Below are 16259 nucleotides of genomic sequence, written 5' to 3'. Positions count from 1 at the left end.
AGAATTGTAAGTATGCGATGGCGTAGAATCACATGTAGGGCTAAGAACCTGTTTCTTTATCAGATTTATCTTCATAGCCCAAGCTGGCTGTTACCTGACAGTATTACCTTGGGCAAAAAAACCCTCCCTTTTGTCCTATAAAAGGACAGTAATACAGTAATACCTACTTCCTAGAGGTGTTTCGGTTAAGATAATGCTCATGAAGTGCTTAACACAGTGTGCAGAAAATGTTGGTTGTCATCACTGTCTTCACTGTCGTCATCATTATCAAGTCATTCTGTATACTTGAAAATGCCTGTATTTTCACTATGCTTTTTGTACTATTTCCATTAAGCATAAAGCTTAAATTAGCAACAAGGGACATTATTGCATACTCATTTCCTTTCTACTCTCCTCTATGCTTTGTATCTCTTGGTGTCCTTTGCTCAGGGGTGCTAGGTGAGGTTTAAAGCTGTATCTCAAAGCTATTATTAGAAGAGGAGAAAAATCCAGAAATGGATTTTCTGGATGCAGAGTTATTTGCAGGCATCTTTTCAGGGAGAGGGAATTTCCTAATGCCTCTTACGGTACTTTGTTGCATAAAGGAGAAAAAAAATAGAAAAACTTAAATAATGTCTGACTCCCTTGCTTAGATTTTTAAGTATGGTGAGTTTAATTCCTCATGCTGGTATTTATCTATCTAGAACAATAACTTTCAGTTATGGGTCCCTATAATTCTGATGATAATTTTATTTTTTATTAACAACCACAGCAGAGACATAGCTTTCTAGAGTGGTGCATTGACAGTGGAAAAAACAACATGGAAACTGAATATCCTTTTAAAAATTAGAACAATATGAAAATTTATGGGTCTCTGTCCAAGGAAAATCCCGTGCCTGATTCCATAATATTCTGACAAAAAGGAACCTAAGAGGAAGACCTCTGTACCTTAACATTGTACCAGGCTTTCTGTAGTCAATGCACTCATTCTTTGATTCATATTTATGTCTAAAACCTTTGCTGCAGAGCTCTCATTGACTGAATATTAACAAAGTCAGTATATTAGTAAAACTATAAATTTTTGTGAGATCTAACTTATCTTAAAACTAAAGAAAAAAATTTATTTTTTTTGAGATTTTATTTTTAAGTAATCTCTACACCTAACGTGGGGCTCGAACTTAACCCCGAAGTCAAGAGTCACATGCTCTACCAGCTGAGCCAGCTAGGCACCCATAAAGAAAACATTTAGATTGCTATGAAGAGATCCAAAAAAGATGTTTCCATTTAAGCCCGTGGCGGGAGCATTTTTATGTCAAAAATAAACTACCTCTAAGAGCCTACCTCTAAGCAGTCTCTGCAACACAGAGGGGTTATAAAGGCATGTGAACTTTGGAACTGTGCATTCTTGAGCTGCTTTGGGATAATGGTGATGCTATACAGAGTAGTTGTGGTTTTTGTCCAAGGAGCTCTGGTTGTGGGCTAAATGCTAGTTGGTGTGATCCTTAGTCTCATTGTGTATCAGCGGTAGGCTTCAGGTACGATTTCCTTCTTGAGATTCTAAGACACTTGAAATACCAACCAAAATGGGAGAATGGCGAAGTCCATCTGATTGTTGGCCTTGGAAACAGCAGAGGAAGGGCTCTTCACTGCCTTTCTGCTCCTACGACTAGTAGCTAGGGTTTCTTTATCAGCTGTATACCTCCATTGGCCTTGAGTATTCTGCTTACAAATAGAGTAGGTACTAATTAAACAAAGAAAGGGGCCAGGGACCCTTTGTTAGTTTATGCTTTTAAATTCATTTTGTTACCCTCATATACTGAGTCATGCGGGATTTTTCTACAGGTGGTGTGGCTCAGTGTACAACACTTCTTCCTTCCCTGATCCTCTGAGACTTCCTGAGAATGGTTCATGCCTGTTAGCAAACTGTCTCTTGAAAAACTCAAGAGAATTTTGTCTGTCATCATCATAGTTGAGTCACCCAGGCATGACCGGTTGATACCAGCTGGCTGGGTGCAACCCAGAAAAGCCCACCCACTCACCAGCATCCTTCTTTTTATCCAGTTCAAACAACGCCTGCACTTCTGTTCTCCATTTCCATATGGGATCCAAGGAGCCCTTTCTCTTCGTGGCAAGTAAGGGTGATTGATTCCTCCATGCTAGTGGGTTTTAAAACCGTGTGTGTGTGTGTGTGTGTGTGTGTGTGAGAGAGAGAGAGAGTTTAAATAGACATTTTTAAAAATAAAGTATTATAAAGAACTCTCAGTTTTATCGGATAGTTGAAAGTGGAACTTGCTTTGTCTGAAGCTTAAACGGGGTGATACTGAATTCTACTCCAGGCATCACCAGCCCTCCTCAGGCGCTGCTTTCACGAGTTGTTCTTGCTAAGAATACATAACCTATTTCTCCATGCTTTTCTGTGCTGTGCATGAACATGCATACACACAGGAACACACGTTAGCAAGCCGTAACAAGTAGGACAGTTTACTAAGCCACCACAAAGTTAGGTACTACCTAACTGCCTTAAGCATGAATTGTCACTCCTGGCCAGGGGTTTACCAAGCAGTTTAGGTTATAAACTTGATTTTTACCCAACAGAAATTATGAGACTTCTTTTGCTTTCCATCCCCTACCTAGGTTCTTGTTTTAGTACTTTTTAAGTAGCTCATAGTATTCTAATAACCTTACCCCAGGTATAGTAGACTATTGTAGAATTTTAGAGGGAGAAGGGACAATTTAGTCCCTCCCTACACACACACACACACACACACACACACAGTGTTGTGCACATGAATGAATATACTAAGGTAGTAAAGCAGCTTGCCCCAAATCTCACAACTAATGATGAAATGGAGACAAGAATTCAACTCTCTTGACTGCCATATATATCCTGCTGTTCCAGAATGTCTTCCAACATGTGCCTCCTGCATCTGACCACTATCTGTAGATCTGCCTTACCACACTGGCATCATAGACCTGTCCTAGGGATGCAGGATAAGCAGTGTGATGTCTTACAGCAGACAGTCCAGATACACATCCCAGCTCTGGCATACTGCTCACCTGTGCCTCAGTTTTCCCATCTGTCAAGTAGACATACTAATAATACCTACTTCATAGAGTTGATATGAAAATTAAATATGCTAATGCCTGTAAAAGTCTCAGAACAGTGCCTAGAACAGTGAAAGGGCTTAATACACATTAACTGTTATTTTTATCTGAATGCAGCTATGCATTGAATAGCAGTGGAGGGAAATTGAGTGAAGTCCATTATGGATCACACTGAAATGTTTACCACAACCTGGGCAGACCAACTAGGGTTCATTTAGTTCATTCAGCATTAGCAAAATATATACCAACCACTCAGGTCATCTCTAGAAGGCCAACATGTTTGTCATAAGTGTTTTGAGACATTTGGCTTAGCCTCCCCTCCAGTACACACCTCTCCATACCCCAAACTGTAACCAGGAGTGATTGGGGGCATGAGGCTTATCTGCTTAGCATGATATGGTGGGATGTTTTCAGACAGAGGAAGGTAGTTCTTACTCTAAGCTCTTTAGGCTTATTCACTTGGCAATCACATTCCTTTGAGATAATGCAGAGTAGTTTTGTTTGACACCCAGAGGACAAAGGGATCAGCAGTAGGATCCTTAAAGGCTCATGGGATGGTTAGTTTTTACAAAGCATGAGCCATTATTTTGTTCGTTCACGTAATAATGTAAATTATTATGTGGAACAGTATGTGGGAGGAGAGAGAAAAGTTTTTATGGAACGATGGCACTGCATTGTCTGTCTATGTGAATGATGTGGGTGAAATAACCACAAAATATTGCTAAGTAACTACCACATCTGTCAGTTCACTGCCATAGGCTGTGTGGGAGGCAGGGAGATACCGTGTGGAGCTAATTGTGTCATCACTGTGTCATGGAAGAGCTACAGTCAAGCCCAAGTCTTGCTTTGTGTGCTAAAATACTTGGAGGATAACCCCATTGGTACTTTGAGCTCAGTGTTCAGTTGACTTACAGTGGGTGATAACTTTGGTGAGTGGTGTGTTCTAGAACTACTGGAGCTGCAAAACCTTCTTAGGAAACTTGTTTTTCTCTGGGTGAGTATTAAATCCTTGGTTCCAGCTTATATTTGCAGAAGTGTTTCTTCTCTAAGTAGGCCTCCTCTGTGACTGGCCACAGCCTGTCTGTCACTCCCTTCTCTTTGCTGTAGGAAACAGGCTCCACCTTTAAGGGCCATGAGTTGTATGAGGAAAAGCAAACTCAAGGTGCTTTGGTGGAGAGAGAATCCTGTGAGGAAGATGTCCCTAGAGGAACTAGGGAAATTTGCCTTTTGACAAAGGATCTTTTAAAGGGAAAGCTTTGCTCTATTGTTTTTTGGTCATTTTCCTCTTTCAGGCTTAGAAACAATTTTCCTTTAAAAGTAAGTTAGATTTGTGTCTAAAAGTTCAATGGAGAAAATGTGCTTGCACTAGGGATGTCTTTTCTGTCTGTGCTCTGATGAGATAATAATGCAAGAAACCGATGAATTCACCAATTCAGAACACTTGTAAATGATGTACTCTCAAGTTAGGATGCTGGCACACTTCTGTGGCTCTCCTCTGCTTAAAATGAGGAGCAGTACCTTGGCTGCTTTTGAGAAAGCTTAGTACAAGAAGTGGTGTTTTGAGATTTAGTTCCCTTTTTGAAAGATCCCTTCCGTTTGTTTTAAAGTTGGTTTTGAGTTGTCTGCCATTTCTATTTGTATGATAAGCCCATTTCCTCTGGGTCATTTGTAGAATATTTAGAGACTGATTGTGATTACTGAGAAACAGGGCCAAAGTTGTATTTTTGAACTGCTTTTAGCCAAAATAGGTTGTCAGCCCCTGAAGGATTATATTTGTTTTATTGAACATTATAATTTTTAAAAAAGTTGAACTTTGGTTTGCATGTACTTAAAAAAGTTTCCCTAACTCTATGTAGTTTTGTTGTTGTTTGTTTTTTTTTTTTAAGAGAACAGGACACATTTAGTGAATAATGATACTTAGCTTTACTAATCACAGAAGTACTTTTGGAGAGCAGATGCAGACTATTTCCTTTCCAGGAAACGCATGTTCTAACACTTGTCAAGAGTGGTAAGACAATGCAGTCCTTTGGATAATATTTTAGACTTAATGTTTCTTGATCACATCATGAAGCCATAGCTCTACATGAAATCAAAACTTAAACTCTAGTATTATTGGCAGAAGATTGTTTAGAAACTAAAAGCCCTGCTCAGGGCTGCCAGGTGAGTACAGGTGTGAGCTTTGTCGGATGGCATTGTGCGATAACTGGTTAAGCCATATGATTCATTAGATAAATGAGATAACTTAAAGCCATTCATAATTATGCTTTTTATTAGACTGGAGACCTTTGTCTACACAGGGCAGGCATCTAGAACAGTCCTCTATCATTTCATTCTCAGACTGACCCTCCCTTACCCAGTGGCTGTCTGTCTGATGTACAACATGACATTTTGAAGATAAAATGAGTTGTTGATCTGATTGAGGTTAGAAGAGAGTCATCCTAATTCTTACCCAAGGTGGAGTACTTGAAAACCTTAGAGCTGACCGGGAAAGTATGTATATTTTATGGTCTTTTGCCAGTTAGTAATAAAGTGTTAAAAACAGTGATATCTTGGTAACCTAACTAAGTGGTATGAAAATTAAGCCATTAGGATGGAGAGAGAAAGCATGGTCACTTTCTTCCGGAGACCACTCTTTCATTGAACTTGCTCTCTTACTCCTTTTGAGCTCTATGTAGGCAAACCTGTGTTTATTTTACCTTGGTAATGTTTTATTTTTTTATTTCTAATTTTTTATCTTTTAAGATTTTATTTATTTGAGAGAGAGTGAGCGCGAGAGAGAGAATGAGTTGGGGGGGTGGAAGAGCAGAGAGAGAGGGAGAAGCAGACGCCCCACTGAGCAGGGAGCCCTGACGCGGGGCTCGATCCCAGGACTCCAGGATCATGACCTGAGCCAAAGGCAGCTGCTTAACTGACTCAGCCACCCAGGCACCCCCTGGGTAATTTAAATGACATTAACTAAAATATGGTATTATGGTATTGGCATGTGTCGAGAAGACTTGTTTACCACAAAGCAGTGAAGAAGCTCTTGGTAGAGCTGGGCCCCTGGTTCAACAAGTGCCCAAGAAGAACTTGTTCATGGCTGATTCAAGAGCATCTCGCATTTGCTCTCTGTCTTCTTTCTGGACCTTGATTTTTGCACATGAAATGCTGTCCACTGGAGTTTTAAGATCATGTATACTATATCTGTCTGCTACTGGTAGTATTATGTATACTACTACTATCTGGGCTTGTGTTTTTTGTTTCTGAGCATAATCCCCACCCCCACCTTGAAGGTCTCCTAGTTCCTTTCTGTCCTGGATATGTAGCTAAAAGCCTTACGCATCAGATCAAAGCAGAAACCAGAGAGCTTAATTTTTTTTTTAATTAGTTTCAGAGGTAGAATTTAGTGATTCATCAGTTGCATAAAACACCCAGTGCTGATTTGCCTCCCTCTGTGTTTCTGTCTTATTTTATTTTTCCTTCCCTTCCCTATGTTCATCTGTTTTGTTTCTTAAATTCCACATATGAGTGAAATCATACGGTGTTTGTCTTTCTCTGATTGACTTACTTTGCTTAGCATAATACCCTCTGGTTCTGTCCATGTCGCTGCAAATGGCAAGGTTTCATTCTTTTTGATGGCTGAGTAATATAATTATATATTATTATTATATTATAAAATATATTATATATTGCCCTATATATATAGCACATCTTTATCCATTCATCTGTCAAGAGACATCTGGGCTCTTTACATAGTTTGGCTATTGTGGACATTGCTGCTATAAACATTGGGGTGCATGTGCGCCTTTGAATCACTATGTTTGTATCCTTTGGATAAATACCTAGTAGTGCAATTACTGGGTCATAGGGTAGCTCTATTTTTCACTTTTTGAGAAACTTCCATACTGTTTTGAGGAGTGACTGCACCAGTTTGCATTCCCAGTGTAAGAGGGTTCCCCTTTCTCCACATCCTCACCAACATCTGTTGTTTCCTAGGTTGTTCATTTTAGCCGTTCAGACTGGTGTGAAGTAGTATCTCATTGTGGTTTTAATTTGTATTCCCCTGATGCCATGTGATGTGGAGCATTTTTTCATGTGTCTGTTGGCCATTTGTATGTCTTCTTTGAAGAAATGTCTGTTCATGTCTTCTTCCCATTTCTTGACTGTTTTGTTTTTTTGGGTGTTGAGTTTGATAAGTCAGAGAACTTAATTTGAATGAGACTTGCATGTATATTAAAAACCCAACCACTTAAAAAAGGAGTCTAATTCTAAAAGGAAAGTATTTATTCCTAGAAGACAGTTTCAGAAGTAAAGTATATATTCATTGAAGACAACCTGAAAAACACAAAGAAGAAAACAATCATTCTACCACCAAGGAATTAGTGCTGTTGCCATTTTGGTATATGCATTTTCAACGTGTGTGTGCATGTGCACACATGTGCACAGAATATATCAAGTTTATTTAGATAGCATTTCCCCAAGTTTGGTGCAGACACTATTCGTGGTATATGAGATATTGTAGAAAATATATGAATGAGCATGTTTTGTTAATAAGTATATATTCTAATATGTATTATAAAATTATAACTAGCACATCAAATCTGTGCTTTCATGGTTACAATTACTGTGAAAGACCTTTAGTTGTTGGGAGTCCTCAGCACCTCTTCATTGCCTCACTCCTTAGGTGATTTCACTAGGTCTTTAATATCTAGCACACTGGCAATCTGGTCAGCTCTACCTTCAAAATATATTAAAATTAAATTCTTTCACCATTCCAAATGCTATCATGATCCATATGATCCAAGTTTATTACAATATCTTTTTAACTAGTGTCCCACTTCAGTCGTCAATCTCTTTTGGCTTCTCATCTCGGAGCAGAAGCCAGAATCCTTACCATGATGTGTAAGTCCTTACAAAATATACCCCATGTCTGCACCCCACACCTTTATGATCTCATCTCCTTTCACTCTTATATTCACTTTGCTTCACTCACATTGGCTTATTTGCCCTTCTTTGAACACACCAGACATGTTTCCACCTCATCCTTTGCCCTTGTTATTCCATCTTCCTGGAATGCTCTCTCTGTCTCATGGCCAGTCCCTTCACTTCAGGTCTTTCTAGTGAGCATTTACCTGGCTACCTTCTCTAAAATTCTAACCCCTTTCCCCACAAAGCCTCATATTCCCCTTGCCTGCTTTATTTTTTCTCCCTAACTGTGTCACCAACATGCTGTATATGTTATTCACACTAAAATGTAAGCACCACTAGGGTAGGGATTTTTGTCTGTTTTAGTCATTGCTGAATTTCCAGCGCCTAGAACAGTTCCTGGCATTATCATAGGCACTCAGTAAAACCTTGTCGGAAGAGTAGGTTAAATAAAAATCATGAGCTGACTTAAGGAGTAATGTTAATAAGTAAGTCAATACATGTGGTGAAGGGGTATATATAAAAAGCATGAAAGTGATGAATGATATTTGAGAAACACTGATTTAAGTAATCTTTGAGTTTCTTTTGTGTTATTTATAAATAGTACTGTAGTAAATATTCTTAAGTAATTTTTTTGTGCATGTTTATCATTATTTCCTTAAACTAAATGCTTAAAAGTGTCGTTTCAGATTCTTAGGATATATAGTTGTTGTTGTTTTTTTTAAAGATTTTATTTATTTGACAGAGAGATAGCGAGAGAGGGAACACAAGCAGGGGGAGTGGGAGAGGGAGAAGCAGGCTCTCCGCCGAGCAGGGGGCCCGACGCAGGGCTCAATCCCAGCGCCCTGGGTCACAACCCGAGCCGAAGGCAGACGCCCAACGACTGAGCCACCCAGGCGCCCCTTAGGATATATAGTTTTTAAGTCTTACAGAAACTAGAAACTTTACAGTTTACATTCCTCCCTCCAGTGTCTGAGTTGTCCGTATTTCCTCCCATAGCCCACTGTGCAGTTACCACAGCCCTTTTTTATCGTTTCCAGTTGAAGAGCTAAAGAAGCTATCTGGGTACCTTAACCTGTACTTCTTTGATACCTTATTTTTTGTATGAGCATTTTGTCACATGTTTAATTCTGATCTTTTTATCCTTTTTTGTGGATTATTTGCTCGTGTCTGTTTTGGTCTGGGCCCTGGGTGTAGTGGACTGAAAACCTACATGAACTGGTTTTATTGGACTGATACCACAGGCACTCTGGTTTATCTCGAGGAATAGAATACAAAGGACAGTCATACCTCCCAGAGACAAGAACTGGAGAGTCAGCCTCCTCCCCTCATCCTGACTCTCCTGCTTTTCTTTACATCCTGCATTTCCCTTTCCTCCAGGCCTCTTTGCTCTCCCATAACTCTTTATTCCATCTGGCTTTGGCTTGCCACTGTCACTTAGTTCAGGCTCTCCTTTAACTTGACCCTTCAGTTCAGGTACCCTTCATCATCTGAGTGCCTTGGATATCTGTGTCCCAGATTTCTAGGAGTGAGCAATCGATTGGCTCAGTTTCACTCCGTGTTCAGTCAGCAGAGATCAGGATAGGGGTTGAGGTACTTGGAGCCTGTTCTTTCCAGGCACTGTGGATGAAACAGCTTCTCTAGGAGAGACACAGCAACTAGAATGTTCAGTACAGTGTCCTTTGCCCATTTTTTGATTTGTTGTGTTTATTTATCTCTTTTGGGTCCGTAGAAGTCCTTTACATATGTAGGCTAGCGTTGTCTTTATCTTATGGGTGTTTTTCTGTCCATTTATCATTTTTCTTTTGCTTGGTGTTTTTGCCATGTAATTAAATCTGTCACTTAAAACATGATTTCTGCTGGTGTAATGTTGAGAAATACCTTCTCTGTGAGGAAATTATACATTTAGCTATATTTTCTTCTAGTTCTTAGTTTTATTTTTTATGTGCCCCCTGAATTGTGTTAAATTTTAGAGGAATTTGAGAAATGATTATCTTTGCCATTTTCATTCCAGGAGTATAGTCTTTATTTAGTACTCTTCTTTTCCTCTTAGCGAAGTTTTATAGCTTTATTTTAGTTCTGTGCTTTTAAGTTTATTCCTAGATACTTTATAAATTTTATTCTTATTATGAGTAGGGTTTTTTTTTCAGTTATGTTTTCTAGTTGCTCCTTCATGGTTTATGAAAGCTGTTTTAAAAATATTTTTATTTTATAATTGACCATCTCAGGCAGGCTGGCTCATACTAGTTCTAATAACTTTTTTACTTGATACTTTTGGGCTTTACATGTGGAGAAGTTGGTGGAGTTGAAAAGGCGTAGGGACAGCATATGCCAGTGTCGGAAACATTTAGTTGTACCTGGATCTGAACCTATGCAGAACTGAAGGGAAGGCCTGTCTTCTGTTACTGGAGTCTGAATTAAGAGTTTTGAGGAATGTGGAAGGCCGTTTCATACACGGATGAACTCTGTATACCCTTGTGTACCCTTGGCCATGAAGGAAAATGGAAGGAAAAACCCTGTACCTTATGCTTTTCCCCTTTAATTTATTTGCTCTCCAGGGTTGAAGTAGTGCAGCTACTGGACTTTTACATCCTCTAAAATGGCAGGCTGCCTCATAAAGTTCAGGAACCCCACCTACAAGAAAGACTATATTTAAGAAGCCTGAGTGAAAAAAGACAACAGGAAAAACAGGAATGTCTACAAAAATGTAGTATTTGGTGGTGCTCTTTTGTTGTCAAAAGAAAGGAAGGTTTGCTTTTGTGAGCCTGGATGGTACCAGTTTATGAAAATATTTCCAGCAGTGAATAAAAAATTATTAAATGGTTTCAGTGTTTTTCAAGTTAAACTCGTCTTCCTATGCGTCTTTTTTGTGTATTATCATACTCTATTATAAATTATAAACTGTGGGGCGCCTGGGTGACTCAGTTGGTTAAGCGGCTGCCTTTGGCTCAGGTCATGATCCCTGGGTCCTGGGATCAAGCCCCACATCTGGCTCCCTGCTCTGTGGATTGCCTGCTTCTCCCTCTCCACTCTCTCCATCTGTCCCCCACCCCATGCTCGCTCGCTTTCTCTCTCTCTCTCTCTCAAATAAATAAAATCTTAAAAAAAATAAATTATAAACTGTGAACTCAGAACTGAATATAAACAGGAAGACCAAATATATTTTTGGTTTTTATCTTCTATGTCTCATTTATTCGTACTATGTCTTAGGCAATCTGCTGTTTGACATAATGTTGAACTGGTATTAAAAACAAACACAGCAATTGAGCTGATTTTATGTGAGATTACTATATGACTAATAAACAAGTTGAGACTGTGTATTTTGGCAGTTTGAGTTGTGGTGCTGTATTTCAGTTCAGAGTAATTCTAGAGCTGAACACTGGCTCAGATTTAATTAACCGTTTCACTTTACAGACAAAGTAGCTGAGATATTAAGTACTTACCTGAGGTCATGTGGCTTTCCAGTTTCAGGGCCAGACTAGTAATAGTAGCCACACTGGTGGATGCACTTAATGATGGTAACACTGTTACCTATTTTACAGAAGACGAAACTGAAACGCAGAGAAGTAACTTGCCCACCTTCACACAGCTGTTGCACATGAAGCCAGGATGTGAACCAAGGTCTGGGTCTCAACATGCCTGCTTTTAACCATTGAGTTGTTTTGCTTCTCCACTCAGTATTCTGTGCTGTTAACCATGCTGCCACCTAGCATTGTTTCAGCATTGCTATTTACCCAGTATTTGGCTCCTAGAGGTGCTTTTCATACCTGAAAATGGTATTAGATTTTCCCCAACACATACTCTGTTCTCAGAGCTGGTTGAGGTTGAATGGATCTAGTCTGTGATTAAGGAACCTTGAGACAGGAAATAGGTCTGCAAGCAGTAGGGCCAGTTCCCCCAAAAGACAAATCCAGCCTCTTCAGGGACATAGCTAAGGTTATGCTGCAGTCCTTTTATTTCCTTTCTCAGCCATGGAATTTTTTAGTTAATTTCTTCTTCCTCAAAAGCCAACAGATGAAATTTGTTAATGCTATAATAGCCGAAGGGTACTCGGATACTTATTATTTATTTACCATAGATCGCAGAAGGTAATTTCTACTGGTATTCTTTGAAATGAATTGTAGTATGCATCTGTTCTATGGCCTCTAGCTAGGGAAATAGCTAAAAGAAATTCCCAGGAGCTTTGGTGCATAAGATTTGCTGTAAAGTTAGGTTTACCACCAAATGGATCTGTTTTAGATGTGGGCCACAGGGGTTTATCATCGGGAAGACCAAGTAGAACCTGAACACATTTTACTGCACTTGTGGAATCCAGAGTCCACAGTGTCCAGAGGGCTTATTCATGTAATAGAAAATTGCTAAGGCTTGGTGTTTCTAGAGCTTTTTTTGAGGGGGAAAATGGTTGTGCTTTTTGCCAGTCAGGTCATGTGAGATGGTAGCCTTTTAAAAATTTCTGTTTATAAAATTGTAATAAAAATTTTCTCTCAAACTCTAGAGCATCTTTTCATATCATATTATTTTATTTCAAGACAGAATTAAAGAAGTGCCCTTTTAGAGGTCGAGCAAAAGTGCTGTGGGATTATAAAGTCAAGTCATTTGAAGGCTTGGGTCGGCTGTATAGAGGCATTTGAATTGAGAATGGAGGAGTGAGTAGATTTCCATATGGTAGAGAGAACGAAGCACACTTGGAGCTAAGGGAACACTAAACTGAGCAAAGGGTCTTCATAGTGTACAGGGAAAGATGCAGTGGGGACTGAGGCTAGAGGCTTGATCAGCTGATACTGAGAACACCATGCTAGGAGCAGTGCGATGAACATCATGCTGAGGAGGTAGGGGGATATTCTGTAGGCTTTGGAATTTTTTTAAGAGAATGATATCCATCCTATGATAGCAGGAGAACTCTGGACGAATGGAGGTTGGATTAGAAAGAAAAAGCCCATGGTGATTGAATGTATCTAAAGATTCCTGGGTTACTATATAATCTTGAAACTTGTTTCCTTCTGTGTTTTTTAATGAATTTTTATTTTTCCATGTGTAGTTATTAAACTTATTTTAATTAATTTAATTAAATATTAAATTTGAATATTAATTTAAAAATTAAAATTTAAAAAATTTTAGATGTTAGGTACCTTGCCTTTTCATTATAAAGAAAAGTGCCTTTGTCGGGGAATTAAAAAAAAATAAAAAGAATCATGAGTAAGACCATTTTTTCTGTTATCAAAATTTGGACGTGGTAACTTGGTTGTTTCTGTAACTTGTAAATAGACTTTGAATCTTTAGTATTATTAAATGTGGGCATTTCTCATTACTAAATACATACAACAAAGCCTTCAGAGGAAAAATCAGCAACTGTAAGACTAGTTTGTAATTATAAAAGACCAGTTATTTTGATAATTTAGGCTGCTTTCTACAATTAGTTAAGGGGAAAGTGGAAAATTCGAGTATGAGGATGATGTGTTTCCTCTGGTCAAATTTGTGAAGTGGAAATAACCCTGCACCAAGGAGCTGGAGGATTTGGCTTATAGTTCTGCTGATTGTAACTTTTAAATTATGCAACTCAGGGAATCTTGTTAACTTCTCTGAGTCTTTTCTTGTAAAATAAAAATAAACTGTTCACCTTACAAGGACTTTATGCGACCCAAGAGATTTAAGAATGAGAAACATCAGATTTTATTGCTGATATAAAAAAAATCACATGTATTATCTCTGTCCTTCCTAAAACAGTCTAACTTGTATTTCTTATCTTGGCTAAAAGTTGGTTAAATTCACTATTATTCACCCAACACCTTACGTTGTACAAAGCCAAAAGCCCGGAAGTCTACCTCGATTCTGCTCCTTCCTTCATTTTCCAGGTATAATTGGTTAAAACATTTTACTAGTTTTACTACTTTTCTCACAATTCTGCTCCTTAACTCCATGTTCATTACCTTGTATTGAGTCTTTTGTGTTTTTCGCCTGGACCTTTGCAATAGTTTAATAATTGGAAGCCCCTGTCTTCAGTCTCCCTTCCTAACAAACGTTTGAATGGCACTACTTTCCAACTGCCATTTAAGCACTTTATAAATTACAATTCATTTAATCCATCTGTGTAATCCAGTCACCTTCCATAATGCAACCCACTGATCTCTCTCAAATCTGGCCATTTTTCTTACCTTCTTAAGTCTTTGTCTGGCTTCCTTGCCTGAGTGTTCATACTCCTTCCCCTTCTCCTACCCTGTAATCTGGTGACACTGGCCTGTTGCAGTTCTCTGAACAAGCCATGCAGTTTTACTCCTCCGTAACTTGCATATAGCCATTCCCAGTGCTGGGAGAGCCTTTCTTTCATCGCTATCCACCTGGTGAATGCCTTCTTTTGGCTCAGAGTTGTGCAGGATGTAACCTTTTGCAACTGAAGCACTAACTGCTCCATGATTTCTGTCATGTTTCTAGTTATTTGTATAAAGTTCATCTTCACTCTCTTTTTTGCTCTTTATTCATCTCTGTATACTCCATACCTACTGTGAAGTCTGGGTGCTTAATAATTGATGTCACTGAGGGAACTTTGTAGGTTAGGCATATCTGTTAAGCCTGTGCTCTTAACCGTGATGTTAACATTGTACAAAACAATGTCAGTCATCATACTATTCATATCACTTTGGTATGAGCTGATGTTAGTGAGCTCCTTGTTAGTTATAGCTGATGTTAGTTGTATTACAGCACTTAAAGCTTAGAACTTACAGTACACTTGAAAGATAGAAGATGTACTTCTTCTGGCTATAGAAATACTCATATCACTCTTGTAAGTAGGAAATGGAAGTGGCCCTGGTTATATATAGACATAATTAGATTAAAAAAAAATCAAAAACAAAACCTTCAAAAATTTTCAAAGGGCCTTTGCCAGGACTGATATGCATTCCCAAACATCAGGGATAACACAGTAGATGTTAGTGGAATCAGGTGTATGTAATAGAACTTTTTTCTTCCTTAATGATACATTTTATTTTCCCAACAGAAAAGACAAAAGAAACTCTTTTACATCACAGGGAATATAAAGTAATATGACATTATACCATCTGATGAGAACTATAGGAAGTCAGACTTAGGTTAAAAGGGAAATTGCTGTTGCTATTACTCTGTTTGGATCCAATATTTGCACTAATCCATAGAGAGGGTAGTATACCTGTGCTAGTCAGGGTTCTTCAAAAAAACAGAATCCATAGGAGATACATATAATGAGGGGATTTATTTTAAGGAATTGGCTTATGTGCTTACGGAGGCTGAGAAGTTCCACAGTCTGCCATCTGTAAGCTTGAGGCCCAGAAAAGCTGGTGGTATAATCCAAAGACTTTGGAGCCAGAGAGGTATAGATTCTGAGCTTGAAGTTCTGAAAACCAGGAGTGATCAGGGCAGGAGAAGATGGATATCCTAGTTCAAACAGTCAGGCAGAGCTCAAACTCAGTTTTTCTTCTATTCGTGCCCTCAGTGGATTGGATGATACCCACCCATATTGAGGAGGGTGAGCTGCTCTACTGAGTTCACTAACTTAGATGTTAATTTCTTCCAGAAATACCCTCACAGACACACCCAAAAATAATGTTTAACCACATATTTGGGCATCCTGGGGCTCAGTCGAGTTGATGGACAAAATTAATCAATCATTACAATGTGTTTTGTTTTAAGAAGGGAACATGCAGAAGAACTCCAGCATCTGAGCACAGGAAGTGGCTCTGAACCAACCACACAGATCCCGCTGGGTGTTCTGATCTTGCCATACTTTTAAAGCCATCAGTGTGGAGGCAATGGAAGAGATCAGATTTTCACAGGTCATTCTCGGTCCATGAAAGATAGCAGTCAGTTAAAGCAGTCATGTTCAAAGTATGAATCAATGAATCATAGTTTCTTAACTTAAAGCAAATATTGAAAGCATCTTCATTCAAAATAATATTAAAATGCTTTGAGCTGTTTTTTACCAATGAGAGGGCTCCCTTCCCCCTCAGCATTCATATCTTAATTGTTATTTTATAAAATATAATGATTAGGATGAAGATGCTTATAGCCAGGAGGCGTTTTAGTTATACCCGCTATAGGAGTGATTCACAAAGTGGCCTGCACCCTGTAAATCTCAGTCTTTAGGGGTGGTGCCCAGTAACGTGCTTGCTTGCTTGCTTTTTTAAAAGATTTATTTATTTTACAGAAAGATCATGAGCAGGGGGGAGGAGGAGGCAGAGGGAGAGGGAGAAGCAGACTCCCACTGAGCAGGGATCCCCATGTGGGGCTCGATCCCAGGCCCC

The 16259-nt window shown here is 38.9% G+C and overlaps 1 protein-coding gene across 6 annotated transcripts in view; it reads left to right on the top strand.

The window, feature by feature from the left end:
- The window catches only part of PSD3 (pleckstrin and Sec7 domain containing 3), a 706647-nt gene that overhangs the window by 334679 nt on the left and 355709 nt on the right, over positions 1–16259 (top strand). Inside the window, exon 2 of one of the 6 annotated variants that reach the window (XM_027597427.2) lies at positions 2041–2111. The exons of the other annotated variants lie outside the window; for them this stretch is intronic. Coding sequence (XP_027453228.1) covers positions 2041–2111 — 71 coding nt within the window. The remainder of the gene's footprint in view (positions 1–2040; positions 2112–16259) is intronic. 6 annotated transcript variants of the gene reach the window in all.

This window comes from Zalophus californianus, chromosome 2 (assembly GCF_009762305.2).
Source record: "Zalophus californianus isolate mZalCal1 chromosome 2, mZalCal1.pri.v2, whole genome shotgun sequence".
Lineage (NCBI taxonomy): Eukaryota > Metazoa > Chordata > Mammalia > Carnivora > Otariidae > Zalophus > Zalophus californianus.
This window is presented reverse-complemented; position numbering and strand designations above follow the sequence as displayed.